This window comes from Salvelinus alpinus, chromosome 8, assembly GCF_045679555.1.
Source record: "Salvelinus alpinus chromosome 8, SLU_Salpinus.1, whole genome shotgun sequence".
Taxonomy (NCBI): domain Eukaryota; kingdom Metazoa; phylum Chordata; class Actinopteri; order Salmoniformes; family Salmonidae; genus Salvelinus; species Salvelinus alpinus.
The window spans coordinates 46,619,673-46,636,203 of record NC_092093.1 but is presented as its reverse complement, the minus strand read 5'-3'; the positions used below and the strand labels follow the sequence as shown (position 1 = coordinate 46,636,203).

Sequence of the window (16,531 nt, the reverse complement as noted above, 5' to 3'; positions counted from 1 at the left end):
GGAGAGGGAGGCAGCGAGGGGAGAGGAGAGGGAGGCAGTGAGGGGAGAGGAGAGGGAGACAGTGAGAGGAGAGGGAGGCAGCGAGTGGAGAGGAGAGAAGAGGGAGGCAGCGAGGGGAGAGGAGAGGGAGGCAGTGAGGGGAGAGGAGAGGGAGACAGTGAGTGGAGAGGAGAGAAGAGGGAGGCAGTGAGAGGAGAGGAGAGGGAGGCAGCGAGGGGAGAGGAGAGGAGAGGAGGGGAGAGGGAGGCAGCGAGGGGAGAGGAGAGGAGAGGGAGGCAGCGAGGGGAGAGGAGAGGAGAGGGAGGCAGCAAGGAGAGGAGGGGGGAGGGAGGCAGCGAGGGGAGAGGAGAGGAGAGGGAGGCAGCGAGGGGAGAGGAGAGGAGAGGGAGGCAGCGAGGGGAGAGGAGAGGAGAGGGAGGCAGCAGGGGGAGAGGAGAGGAGAGGGAGGCAGCAGGGTTTATGTATTTAGGTGGTTTAACTCATTTAGTGGAGCTGAAGCCTGCCTCAGCCCATTTACACGATAGCCAGCTGAAACTAAACAGAGGAAGAACACACACACATGTAATCACTATGCCAACATCACGGTAATCAGTTCCTTATGCTGCTGGCTAACAGGATAGTAAAAGATAGTGGAGTATGTACACATTATATAGGAGAAAGGAAACCACATGGTGTTCTGTGATGTATAGATACACTGAACAAAAAAATAAACTCAATCATTTTCCATATGTACAAAAAACTTATTTCTAAAAGGTTGTGCAGAAATGGATTTACATCCCTGTTAGTGAGCATTTGTCCTGTGCCAAGATAATCCATCCACCTGACAAGTGTGGCATATCAAGAAACTGATTAAACGGATCATTACACAGATGCACCTTGTGCTGGGGACAATAAAAGGCCACTCTAAAATGTACAGTTTTGATTGCAGGTATGTGCAGGCATGCTGACTGCAGGAATGTCCAACAGAGCTGTTGTCAGAGAACTTAATGTTAATTTCTCTACCATAAGCCGCCTTCAACGTCATTTTTATAGAAATTGGCAGTACATCCAATCAGCCTCACAACCGCAGACCACGTGTAACCACACCAGCCCTCCACATCCGTCTTCTTCACCTGCGGGATCGTCTGAGACCAGCCACCTGGACAGATGATGAAACTGAGGAGTATTTCTGTCTGTAATAAAGCCCTTTTGTTGGGAAACTCATTCTGATTAGCTGGGCCTGGCTCCCTAGTGAGTGGACCTGGCTACCAGGTGGGTGGGCCTATGCCCTCCCAGGCCCACCTATGGCTGAATCTGATTTTACTGTTTAATCCAATGTGTGTAAATGTGTCTGATTTTAGCTGAGATTATATCTCTTTAAACCTACTCTGACACCTCTTGATTAATTTGAGGATCCCCGTTGCCTTAAAGTGAATAAGGGAGTCACTGCCCAGTCATGTGAAATCCATAGATTAGGTCCTATTTAATTTATTTACATTGACTGATTTCCTTATATGAACTGTAACTCAATAAAATCTTTGAAGTTGTTGAATGTTGCGTTTCTCTTTTTGTTCAGTTTAGATATACCTTCTGTAGTATATGATTTAGACTACTGTTTTCATTTTCTCCAGAGATCAACAGAAGTTCATTTATGACATTCTGAAATGCAGCCAGTGTTTTTTTTTTCTCCACTCTTAATAAATATACATGAGTGTATTTTAACCAGTGCGTTCTGCGTAGCAGACACTGTGATAGTGTGAGATAAAATATACACCCTTATGCAGGAAACAAAGGAAGATCATTTATCACCTTGTCAACACGGCCCTGATAACACACTGTCAACAGCAGTAGTATCTAGAATACAGCTTCTTATTTAGATGCACGTCATCTAGCAGAGACAGACACGGCGTGTCCCTGAATATCTCTGACACGTATTTACGCCATAGCTGTAAAGTTGGCAAATGAGATCATTGTATGAACGTATCATACAATCTAAACAACACGGGTTACTTTGACAGTCTTCTTCATCGCAGTTGACATGTGTTACTTTGACCCTCTTCTTCATCACAGTTGACATGAAATCAAAGCTATCAGAATAAACCGTTTCATCGTGGAATATCTTTTTGTTTTTTCACAGACAAATATAACTTTAGCAGAGACATTGCACACAAGTTGACACTCCGCCAAGTCAATGACGACCACAAGTCTAAATATATAGAGAGAAGTGCTGGTCTAGAATCTGTTTCACCCCTGTCCATGTAATCTTATGCATTAAGGTCTATAGGGTCAAACTGATCCTGAATCAGAACTCCAGGCTCTATTTGATGGGTGAGTTCAGTATCTCCTGGTAGTCCTGCCGTACAGCCCGGCTGACCCTGTACAGCTTCACTCCCGTTAGAGTAAACACACTGGCCATGATGACCAGCCCCCCGATGACGTCGTAGACGGAGGGGACCATGCGCAGCACCATGAGCTGAAGCAGCATGGCCACCACTATCTCCAGGTGCTGCACCGTGCTCACCAGGGCGGCGTGGAACTTGTTGAGGGCGTAGTAGACCCCCAGGAACGCCACGGTGGAACAGATACAGATCCCCGTGAGGTAGCCCCACGTCTCCCCATCCAGGGGGATGATCGGCTCCTGCATAACGAACATGGTGGAGGCGCCCCACACCATGCCCGTCCAGCCGAACGTGAACAGGGCCGTCCACATGCTGACGCGCTCCTTGATGGCCCGGTAGACGATCATGGACAGGGCTCCGGTGAGGCCGGCCATCACCGTCATGGTGTAGCCGAACGCCTCCTTCCAGAAGATGAGGCGGGACTTGTCCTCGTCGGCCACGTTGGGGATCATGACGAGACACAGGCCGAACACGCTGCCCACCACCGTCACTACGTCCGTGTAGCCCAGCCTCTCATCTAACAACAGGAAGGCCATCACGCCGCTGAACACCGTGGTGGTTGCGCGCCACATGATGGTGCCGTTGCTGGGCGGCACGATTGCGAAGGCGGTGTAGGCGCAGGTGATGGAGATGACGTTGCAGACACCATAGAAGAAGAGCCGGAGGCGGTACCCCTTGGGTCCGAAGGGTTCCTCCTGGTTATAAAACACCACTGTGATGGACAGGACCTGGATCACAGACCGGATGAAGATCAGCTCCAGGGACGGTACTTTGGAGCGGTCCGCCGCCAGCCGTGTGATCAGAGCCACGCAGCCGTGAGCCACCGCTGCCCCGAACAACGCCATCCAGGTGACCCGGGACGCCAGGACGTTGGCCTCCCCAAAGCTAGCCAGCTGCCCCTCGACCCCCTGGTCCCGGCTCTGGGGCTCCACCCCTCCCCATAGCGTCCTGAGGGTCTCCATGGTCCTCCTACTACTGCCTGTCACCAGTCTCTTAGCAGGGCTGGCCTTCGCAAACGAACCAAAGTCCTCAAAGGACGGGGCATCGTCGTAACCCTCGTCTCCAGGCTGGGGGAAGTGGGTGGCGTATTTCACTGTGACCGAATTGGGGTGGATCTTCACCCGCTTCTTAGATCCTCCATACGGCTTCTGGCCCCCAGATACATCCATGTTCCTTCAGCAGATCAGAGCTGGAGAAGGACAGAGGTCAGAGTTAAACATGATTACATTACTAACTGATGGTAATATACTGGTAGTAATATACTGACTGGTAGTAATATACTGGTGGTAATATACTGACTGGTGGTAATATACTGGTGGTAATATACTGACTGCTGGTAATATACTGGTGGTAATATACTGACTGCTGGTAATATACTGACTGGTGGTAATATACTGACTGGTGGTAATATACTGGTGGTAATATACTGACTGGTGGTAATATACTGACTGGTGGTAATATACTGACTGGTAGTAATATACTGACTGGTGGTAATATACTGGTGGTAATATACTGACTGGTAGTAATATATTGACTGCTGGTAATATACTGACTGGTGGTAATATACTGACTGGTGGTAATATACTGACTGGTGGTAATATACTGACTGGTAGTAATATACTGGTAGTAATATACTGACTGGTAGTAATATACTGACTGGTGGTAATATACTGACTGGTAGTAATATACTGACTGGTGGTAATATACTGACTGGTGGTAATATACTGACTGGTGGTAATATACTGACTGGTAGTAATATACTGACTGGTAGTAATATACTGGTGGTAATATACTGACTGGTAGTAATATACTGACTGGTGGTAATATACTGACTGGTGGTAATATACTGACTGGTGGTAATATACTGACTGGTGGTAATATACTGACTGGTGGTAATATACTGACTGGTAGTAATATACTGGTGGTAATATACTGACTAGTGGTAATATACTGGTGGTAATATACTGACTGGTAGTAATATACTGACTGGTGGTAATATACTGACTGGTGGTAATATACTGACTGGTAGTAATATACTGACTGGTGGTAATATACTGACTGGTAGTAATATACTGGTGGTAATATACTGACTAGTGGTAATATACTGGTGGTAATATACTGACTGGTAGTAATATACTGGTGGTAATATACTGACTAGTGGTAATATACTGGTGGTAATATACTGACTGGTGGTAATATACTGACTGGTGGTAATATACTGACTGGTGGTAATATACTGACTGGTAGTAATATACTGACTGGTAGTAATATACTGGTGGTAATATACTGACTGGTAGTAATATACTGACTGGTGGTAATATACTGACTGGTAGTAATATACTGGTGGTAATATACTGACTGGTGGTAATATACTGACTGGTAGTAATATACTGACTGGTGGTAATATACTGACTGGTGGTAATATACTGGTGGTAATATACTGACTAGTGGTAATATACTGGTGGTAATATACTGACTGGTAGTAATATACTGACTGGTGGTAATATACTGACTGGTAGTAATATACTGACTGGTGGTAATATACTGACTGGTGGTAATATACTGACTGGTAGTAATATACTGACTGGTGGTAATATACTGACTGGTGGTAATATACTGACTGGTAGTAATATACTGACTGGTGGTAATATACTGACTGGTAGTAATATACTGACTGGTGGTAATATACTGACTGGTGGTAATATACTGACTGGTGGTAATATACTGACTGGTGGTAATATACTGACTGGTAGTAATATACTGACTGGTAGTAATATACTGACTGGTAGTAATATACTGACTGGTAGTAATATACTGACTGGTAGTAATATACTGACTGGTAGTAATATACTGACTGGTGGTAATATACTGACTGGTAGTAATATACTGACTGGTGGTAATATACTGACTGGTGGTAATATACTGACTGGTAGTAATATACTGACTGGTAGTAATATACTGACTGGTAGTAATATACTGACTGGTGGTGATATACTGACTGGTGGTAATATACTGACTGGTGGTAATATACTGACTGGTGGTAATATACTGACTGGTAGTAATATACTGACTGGTAGTAATATACTGACTGGTGGTAATATACTGACTGGTGGTAATATACTGACTGGTAGTAATATACTGACTGGTAGTAATATACTGACTGGTGGTAATATACTGACTGGTGGTAATATACTGACTGGTGGTAATATACTGACTGGTGGTAATATACTGACTGGTGGTAATATACTGGTGGTAATATACTGACTGGTGGTAATATACTGACTGGTGGTAATATACTGACTGGTGGTAATATACTGACTGGTGGTAATATACTGACTGGTAGTAATATACTGACTGGTGGTAATATACTGACTGGTGGTAATATACTGGTAGTAATATACTGACTGGTAGTAATATACTGACTGGTGGTAATATACTGACTGGTGGTAATATACTGACTGGTGGTAATATACTGGTAGTAATATACTGACTGGTAGTAATATACTGACTGGTGGTAATATACTGACTGGTAGTAATATACTGACTGGTAGTAATATACTGACTGGTGGTAATATACTGGTAGTAATATACTGACTGGTGGTAATATACTGACTGGTGGTAATATACTGGTAGTAATATACTGACTGGTGGTAATATACTGACTGGTGGTAATATACTGACTGGTGGTAATATACTGGTAGTAATATACTGACTGGTGGTAATATACTGACTGGTGGTAATATACTGGTAGTAATATACTGACTGGTGGTAATATACTGACTGGTGGTAATATACTGACTGGTGGTAATATACTGACTGGTGGTAATATACTGACTGGTGGTAATATACTGACTGGTGGTAACATACTGACTGATGGTAATATACTGACTGGTGGTAATATACTGACTGGTGGTAATATACTGGTGGTAATATACTGACTGGTAGTAATATACTGGTAGTAATATACTGACTGGTAGTAATATACTGACTGGTGGTAATATACTGACTGGTGGTAATATACTGACTGGTGGTAATATACTGACTGGTAGTAATATACTGACTGGTGGTAATATACTGGTGGTAATATACTGACTGGTGGTAATATACTGACTGGTGGTAACATACTGACTGGTGGTAATATACTGGTGGTAATATACTGACTGGTGGTAATATACTGACTGGTGGTAATATACTGACTGATGGTAATATACTGACTGGTGGTAATATACTGACTGGTGGTAATATACTGGTAGTAATATACTGACTGGTAGTAATATACTGACTGGTGGTAATATACTGACTGGTGGTAATATACTGACTGGTGGTAACATACTGACTGATGGTAATATACTGACTGGTGGTAATATACTGGTAGTAATATACTGACTGGTGGTAATATACTGGTAGTAATATACTGACTGGTAGTAATATACTGACTGGTGGTAATATACTGACTGGTGGTAATATACTGACTGGTGGTAATATACTGACTGGTAGTAATATACTGACTGGTGGTAATATACTGGTGGTAATATACTGACTGGTGGTAATATACTGACTGGTGGTAATATACTGACTGGTGGTAACATACTGACTGATGGTAATATACTGACTGGTGGTAATATACTGACTGGTGGTAATATACTGGTGGTAATATACTGACTGGTAGTAATATACTGACTGGTGGTAATATACTGACTGGTGGTAATATACTGACTGGTGGTAACATACTGACTGATGGTAATATACTGACTGGTGGAAATATACTGGTGGTAATATACTGACTGGTGGTAATATACTGGTAGTAATATACTGACTGGTAGTAATATACTGACTGGTGGTAATATACTGACTGGTGGTAATATACTGACTGGTGGTAATATACTGACTGGTAGTAATATACTGACTGGTGGTAATATACTGGTGGTAATATACTGACTGGTGGTAATATACTGACTGGTGGTAATATACTGACTGGTGGTAATATACTGACTGGTGGTAACATACTGACTGATGGTAATATACTGACTGGTGGTAATATACTGACTGGTGGTAATATACTGACTGGTGGTAATATACTGACTGGTGGTAATATACTGGTGGTAATATACTGACTGGTGGTAATATACTGACTGGTGGTAATATACTGACTGGTGGTAATATACTGACTGGTGGTAATATACTGACTGGTGGTAATACACTGACTGGTGGTAATATACTGACTGGTGGTAATATACTGACTGGTAGTAATATACTGTCTGGTGGTAACATACTGACTGGTAGTAATATACTGACTGGTAGTAATATACTGGTAGTAATATGCTGACTGGTAGTAATATACTGACTGGTAGTAATATACTGGTGGTAATATACTGACTGGTGGTAATATACTGACTGGTGGTAATATACTGACTGGTAGTAATATACTGACTGGTGGTAATATACTGACTGGTGGTAATATACTGACTGGTAGTAATATACTGACTGGTGGTAATATACTGACTGGTAGTAATATACTGACTGGTAGTAATATACTGGTGGTAATATACTGACTGGTGGTAATATACTGACTGGTGGTAATATACTGACTGGTAGTAATATACTGACTGGTGGTAATATACTGACTGGTGGTAATATACTGACTGGTAGTAATATACTGACTGGTGGTAATATACTGACTGGTGGTAATATACTGACTGGTGGTAATATACTGACTGGTGGTAATATACTGACTGGTGGTAATATACTGACTGGTGGTAATATACTGACTGGTAGTAATATACTGATGGTAATATACTGACTGGTGGTAATATACTGGTGGTAATATACTGACTGGTGGTAATATACTGACTGGTGGTAATATACTGACTGGTAGTAATATACTGACTGGTAGTAATATACTGACTGGTGGTAATATACTGACTGGTAGTAATATACTGACTGGTAGTAATATACTGACTGGTAGTAATATACTGACTGGTGGTAATATACTGACTGGTGGTAATATACTGACTGGTGGTAATATACTGACTGGTAGTAATATACTGACTGGTAGTAATATACTGACTGGTAGTAATATACTGACTGGTGGTAATATACTGACTGGTGGTAATATACTGACTGGTGGTAATATACTGACTGGTGGTAATATACTGACTGGTGGTAATATACTGACTGGTAGTAATATACTGACTGGTGGTAATATACTGACTGATGGTAATATACTGACTGGTGGTAATGTACTGACTGGTGGTAATATACTGGTAGTAATATACTGACTGGTAGTAATATACTGACTGGTGGTAATATACTGACTGGTGGTAATATACTGACTGGTGGTAACATACTGACTGATGGTAATATACTGACTGGTGGTAATATACTGGTAGTAATATACTGACTGGTGGTAATATACTGGTAGTAATATACTGACTGGTAGTAATATACTGACTGGTGGTAATATACTGACTGGTGGTAATATACTGACTGGTGGTAATATACTGACTGGTAGTAATATACTGACTGGTGGTAATATACTGGTGGTAATATACTGACTGGTGGTAATATACTGACTGGTGGTAATATACTGACTGGTGGTAACATACTGACTGATGGTAATATACTGACTGGTGGTAATATACTGACTGGTGGTAATATACTGGTAGTAATATACTGACTGGTGGTAATATACTGACTGGTGGTAATATACTGACTGGTGGAAATATACTGGTGGTAATATACTGACTGGTGGTAATATACTGGTAGTAATATACTGACTGGTAGTAATATACTGACTGGTGGTAATATACTGACTGGTGGTAATATACTGACTGGTGGTAATATACTGACTGGTAGTAATATACTGACTGGTGGTAATATACTGGTGGTAATATACTGACTGGTGGTAATATACTGACTGGTGGTAATATACTGACTGGTGGTAATATACTGACTGGTGGTAATATACTGACTGATGGTAATATACTGACTGGTGGTAATATACTGACTGGTGGTAATATACTGACTGGTGGTAATATACTGGTGGTAATATACTGACTGGTGGTAATATACTGACTGGTGGTAATATACTGACTGGTGGTAATATACTGACTGGTGGTAATATACTGACTGGTAGTAATATACTGACTGGTGGTAATATACTGACTGGTGGTAATATACTGACTGGTAGTAATATACTGACTGGTGGTAATATACTGACTGGTGGTAATATACTGACTGGTGGTAATATACTGACTGGTGGTAATATACTGACTGGTGGTAATATACTGACTGGTGGTAATATACTGACTGGTAGTAATATACTGATGGTAATATACTGACTGGTGGTAATATACTGGTGGTAATATACTGACTGGTGGTAATATACTGACTGGTGGTAATATACTGACTGGTAGTAATATACTGACTGGTAGTAATATACTGACTGGTGGTAATATACTGACTGGTAGTAATATACTGACTGGTAGTAATATACTGACTGGTAGTAATATACTGACTGGTGGTAATATACTGACTGGTGGTAATATACTGACTGGTGGTAATATACTGACTGGTAGTAATATACTGACTGGTAGTAATATACTGACTGGTAGTAATATACTGACTGGTGGTAATATACTGACTGGTGGTAATATACTGACTGGTGGTAATATACTGGTGGTAATATACTGACTGGTGGTAATATACTGACTGGTGGTAATATACTGACTGGTGGTAATATACTGACTGGTAGTAATATACTGACTGGTGGTAATATACTGACTGATGGTAATATACTGACTGGTGGTAATGTACTGACTGGTGGTAATATACTGGTAGTAATATACTGACTGGTAGTAATATACTGACTGGTGGTAATATACTGACTGGTGGTAATATACTGACTGGTGGTAACATACTGACTGATGGTAATATACTGACTGGTGGTAATATACTGGTAGTAATATACTGACTGGTGGTAATATACTGGTAGTAATATACTGACTGGTAGTAATATACTGACTGGTGGTAATATACTGACTGGTGGTAATATACTGACTGGTGGTAATATACTGACTGGTGGTAATATACTGACTGGTAGTAATATACTGACTGGTGGTAATATACTGGTGGTAATATACTGACTGGTGGTAATATACTGACTGGTGGTAATATACTGACTGGTGGTAACATACTGACTGATGGTAATATACTGACTGGTGGTAATATACTGACTGGTGGTAATATACTGACTGGTGGAAATATACTGGTGGTAATATACTGACTGGTGGTAATATACTGGTAGTAATATACTGACTGGTAGTAATATACTGACTGGTGGTAATATACTGACTGGTGGTAATATACTGACTGGTGGTAATATACTGACTGGTAGTAATATACTGACTGGTGGTAATACTGACTGGTGGTAATATACTGACTGGTGGTAATATACTGACTGGTGGTAATATACTGACTGGTGGTAATATACTGACTGGTGGTAATATACTGACTGGTGGTAATATACTGACTGGTGGTAATATACTGGTGGTAATATACTGACTGGTGGTAATATACTGACTGGTGGTAATATACTGACTGGTGGTAATATACTGACTGGTGGTAATATACTGACTGGTGGTAATACACTGACTGGTGGTAATATACTGACTGGTGGTAATATACTGACTGGTAGTAATATACTGTCTGGTGGTAACATACTGACTGGTAGTAATATACTGACTGGTAGTAATATACTGGTAGTAATATACTGACTGGTAGTAATATACTGACTGGTAGTAATATACTGGTGGTAATATACTGACTGGTGGTAATATACTGACTGGTGGTAATATACTGACTGGTAGTAATATACTGACTGGTGGTAATATACTGACTGGTGGTAATATACTGACTGGTAGTAATATACTGACTGGTGGTAATATACTGACTGGTAGTAATATACTGACTGGTAGTAATATACTGGTGGTAATATACTGACTGGTGGTAATATACTGACTGGTGGTAATATACTGACTGGTAGTAATATACTGACTGGTGGTAATATACTGACTGGTGGTAATATACTGACTGGTAGTAATATACTGACTGGTGGTAATATACTGACTGGTGGTAATATACTGACTGGTGGTAATATACTGACTGGTGGTAATATACTGACTGGTGGTAATATACTGACTGGTGGTAATATACTGACTGGTAGTAATATACTGATGGTAATATACTGACTGGTGGTAATATACTGGTGGTAATATACTGACTGGTGGTAATATACTGACTGGTGGTAATATACTGACTGGTAGTAATATACTGACTGGTAGTAATATACTGACTGGTGGTAATATACTGACTGGTAGTAATATACTGACTGGTAGTAATATACTGACTGGTAGTAATATACTGACTGGTGGTAATATACTGACTGGTGGTAATATACTGACTGGTGGTAATATACTGACTGGTAGTAATATACTGACTGGTAGTAATATACTGACTGGTAGTAATATACTGACTGGTGGTAATATACTGACTGGTGGTAATATACTGACTGGTGGTAATATACTGACTGGTGGTAATATACGGACTGGTGGTAATATACGGACTGGTGGTAATATACTGACTGGTAGTAATATACTGACTGGTGGTAATATACTGACTGGTGGTAATATACTGACTGGTGGTAATATACGGACTGGTGGTAATATACTGACTGGTAGTAATATACTGACTGGTGGTAATATACTGACTGGTGGTAATATACTGACTGGTGGTAATATACTGACTGGTGGTAATATACTGACTGGTAGTAATATACTGGCTGGTGGTAATATACTGACTGGTGGTAATATACTGACTGGTAGTAATATACTGACTGGTGGTAATATACTGATGGTAATATACTGACTGGTGGTAATATACTGGTGGTAATATACTGTTTCTTGAGTTATATCAAATAATGTATCTGATATGTTAAAAACATGATTGTTTATGGAAACTTACATAATTCATAACTCGCTGCCTCAGTGATCTCCTTTTCTGTCACTGTCTTTCTCTCCCTGTCTCTTTTGCATTTCCCTCCTGTGTGGTCTCTATCCTATATATCCTGGCAGTGCTAGTTCAGCTGAGGCACAGAGAGAGGGGTAATGTAATAAAGCAAGCTGTGATGATGCTATAGGGGGGGGGGGGGGGGACTCTTCTCTCTACCCTCCATATTGGACCAGAGACATAATTACACAGTTAAATGAGTCACATGATGTTTCCCTATTAGCTGCTTGACTGGGCGTCCAAAAAGATGCCACTCCTATTGAGGGTAATCACAGCTTGATGCATGCTGCCGTGCACTAGCCTGCCGTGCACTAGCTTAGCCTACTAATAATAACTACACAGAGACCAGAGAGGGAATGGAGAGTACAAATTATATTCAAATGTTCTACTATCTAATGATAAGAAGCATTTCTAAATGTCTTGTAAAAATCTAAATACATTGTGTTTTAACAGAACACAGCAGACCTATCCTTGGTCTTACAATACATTATATTCCAATCCAATACTAAATGGCTTCATGAATCCACCCCCATAATGCAGACAGAGGATCTTAATTTCATCACTCTTTTGTTGCTGAGAAGTTTCTTGCACAGTAGGAAATCCAAGCGTGTAGTGTATTTGAGGTTTAAAAAGGCTTCTAAAGTTTGAGATTCTAATTTTACATTTTACAATGAAAAAATGTAACAACCCCTACAAAAATGTCCATTAATTATAATCAACATAATAATTTACATTTCATCCTGCTGTGGGATTTTCTTCTGTAACAAACTGGCTCAAATTAACATCCTACATCTGTAGACATGAAACATCCAACAACAGGAAACATCCAACAGAGCCCTCAGACCAGTCTCCTGCTCTCCTACCCATAACCAGCGGTATTCCTCTGAACCCTGGACATTTGGAAGGTAATGGAACTATTCTCAAAATACCTTCCCCATGACCAAATGAACATCCATGACTATTTCTAACAGAAACCCAGGCAGCTTTAGCTGTAAGCTTTTTCTCCCACCCCGGGGTGGTGGTTTCCAGCCCCATGCAGCCCAGCTCTTGATAATAATGGATTAACAGCTGGAGAATGATAACCCCTCCTTGGCTATACCAGACTGGAAGTCTGGCCAACACGCTGCAATCTCAGTTCCTACCACAAGGGGGAAGGGGCAGAGATATGTGCCTTCCTATCTGACACACCTCCCACCACATCACCATCACTTCAGTCTCTATTTCTCCCTGTCTCCCTCCCTCTGTCTCTAAATATCTCTGTCTCTCCCTCTGTCTCTATATATCTCTGTCTCTCTCCCTCTGTCTCTATATATCTCTGTCTCTCTCTCTGTCTCTATATATCTCTGTCTCTCCCTCTGTCTCTCTATATCTCTGTCTCCCTCCCTCTGTCTCTCTATATCTCTGTCTCCCTCCCTCTGTCTCTCTATATCTCTGTCTCTCCCTCCCTCTGTCTCTATATATCTCTGTCTCTCCCTCTGTCTCTCTATATCTCTGTCTCTCCCTCCCTCTGTCTCTATATATCTCTGTCTCTCTCCCTCTGTCTCTCTATATCTCTGTCTCTCTCCCTCTGTCTCTCTATATATCTGTCTCTCTCCCTCTGTCTCTCTATATCTCTGTCTCTCCCTCTGTCTCTCTATATCTCTGTCTCTCCCTCCCTCTGTCTCTCTATATCTCTGTCTCTCTCCCTCTGTCTCTCTATATATCTGTCTCTCTCCCTCTGTCTCTCTCCCTCTGTCTCTCCCTCCCTCTGTCTCTCTCCCTCTGTCTCTCTCCCTCTGTCTCTCCCTCCCTCTGTCTCCCTCCCTCTGTCTCTCTCTATCTCTGTCTCTCCCTCCCTCTGTCTCTCTGTATCTCTGTCTCTCCCTCCCTCTGTCTCTCTATATCTCTGTCTCTCCCTCCCTCTGTCTCTCTCTATCACTGTCTCTCCCTCCCTCTGTCTCTCTATATATCTGTCTCTCTCCCTCTGTCTCTCTCTATCTCTGTCTCTCCCTCCCTCTGTCTCTCTCTATCACTGTCTCTCCCTCCCTCCCTCTGTCTCTCTATATATCTGTCTCTCTCCCTCTGTCTCTCTCTCCCTCTGTCTCTCCCTCCCTCTGTCTCTCCCTCCCTCTGTCTCTCTCTATCTCTGTCTCTCTCTCCCTCTGTCTCTCTCTCCCTCTGTCTCTATATATCTCTGTCTCTCTCCCTCTGTCTCTATATATCTCTGTCTCTCTCTCTGTCTCTATATATCTCTGTCTCTCCCTCTGTCTCTATATATCTCTGTCTCTCCCTCTGTCTCTCTCCCTCTGTCTCTCTCTATCTCTGTCTCTCCCTCCCTCTGTCTCTCTCTATCTCTGTCTCTCCCTCCCTCTGTCTCTCTGTATATCTGTCTCTCCCTCCCTCTGTCTCTCTATCTCTGTCTCTCCCTCCCTCTGTCTCTCTATCTCTGTCTCTCCCTCCCTCTGTCTCTCTCTATCACTGTCTCTCCCTCCCTCTGTCTCTCTATATATCTGTCTCTCTCCCTCTGTCTCTCTCTATCTCGGTCTCTCCCTCCCTCTGTCTCTCTCTATCACTGTCTCTCCCTCCCTCTGTCTCTCTATATATCTGTCTCTCTCCCTCTGTCTCTCTCTCCCTCTGTCTCTCCCTCCCTCTGTCTCTCCCTCCCTCCCTCTGTCTATCTCTATCTCTGTCTCTCTCTCCCTCTGTCTCTCTCTCCCTCTGTCTCTATATATCTCTGTCTCTCTCCCTCTGTCTCTATATATCTCTGTCTCTCTCTCTGTCTCTATATATCTCTGTCTCTCCCTCTGTCTCTATATATCTCTGTCTCTCCCTCTGTCTCTCTCCCTCTGTCTCTCTCTATCTCTGTCTCTCCCTCCCTCTGTCTCTCTCTATCTCTGTCTCTCCCTCCCTCTGTCTCTCTGTATCTCTGTCTCTCTCCCTCTGTCTCTCTCCCTCTGTCTCTCTCCCTCTGTCTCTCTGTATATCTGTCTCTCCCTCCCTCTGTCTCTCTGTATCTCTCTCACTCCGCTACCACCACTCTCTCATCTCTGATACATTTCCTTCTGGTCAAACGTTCACATATTCGATTACTATAAGTCATAAATAACTGAGTTGCTTATATTTCAAGTAGCCTATGGCTGTTGAAAAGACTATGTCTGGAAAAGTCTGACGAGTTTAAAAGGTATTTATTCATTTAGGTGGAAACACAATTTGCTCGAGGAAAAAGTGGTATTTTGAGAGGGTAGAATTTATAATCAAACGTATGAAAAGGGAGAAATCACAATTTCACCCGGGAGGTCTTGGATAAGTCATGGAACCAACCTTGAACCAATCTCGATTCACATTCAAATAATCTCAGAATAAAGATTTTTCTAATATATATTTTTTTATTACATTAATATAAACTAAACCCATAAAGCTTCCAACGACAGAGTGGCAATACTTTTGATATTTACGCATGCAGACTACTCGTGCGCAATTCGTTAACATTTGACGTCAACGTGCGCCAGTTTCTATCGTTCCGGTTGGTCTTCAACAATATATACATCTGAAATGTGTCCATTTCCTGAGAAAGCCTGTCATTATAACATAAAGTAATAATATTGAGGCAGTATAGTGCGATACAGAAGCCTACCGCGATATGTCTGGTCAAACAGAACTACATATCCAGTGCACAATTATATTATTCAAAAACGATCTCATTCTGTAAAAATGTGAAATATCACTTACCCTTTCGCTAAAATAAATTCCTATCTACGGAAAAGCACTATTTGCATCCTAAATGATAACATTCTTTGATTTCTTGTTCTCTAAATTTGGAGAACTGCGCTTGTCATTTCTCCATCTTCCAGTGGAGTGGATGTGTCTGTGTGCGCGAGATGTTCTCCACGCCTTCGATTGATTGACGTTGATGGGCGCGAGTGAAATAATGGCTGGAACTGATGGAAGAAGGAAGCTACCGCGTCTCTCTCCCCCCTCAAAACATTACACACCAAGACCACCACTACGAAAATGTCCCCAACTACCATGGGTTGGGTTGGGGGGATGTGTGTGTCCAACCTGGGCTCAGACCATTGAGTGTTATTCTGCATGTAAATTCCCGATACACT

The 16,531-nt window shown here is 41.8% G+C and overlaps 1 protein-coding gene across 1 annotated transcript; it reads right to left on the bottom strand.

The window, feature by feature from the left end:
• Positions 1-1,765: 1,765 nt before the first annotated feature.
• LOC139583228 (solute carrier family 35 member G2-like) lies at positions 1,766-16,274 on the bottom strand. The gene is made up of 2 exons (XM_071414072.1): positions 16,152-16,274; positions 1,766-3,567 (listed from the first exon to the last, which is right to left on the bottom strand). The coding sequence occupies exon 2, from the start codon at positions 3,545-3,547 to the stop codon at positions 2,297-2,299; it is 1,251 nt and encodes a 416-aa protein (XP_071270173.1). The 5' UTR covers positions 3,548-3,567; positions 16,152-16,274; the 3' UTR covers positions 1,766-2,296.
• Between the last annotated feature and the right edge of the window lie 257 nt (positions 16,275-16,531).

Coding starts and splice junctions, on each gene's coding strand:
- LOC139583228 (XM_071414072.1), bottom strand. CDS start 3,547: ATGGATGTATCTGGGGGCCAGAAGCCGTATGGAGGATCTAAGAAGCGG.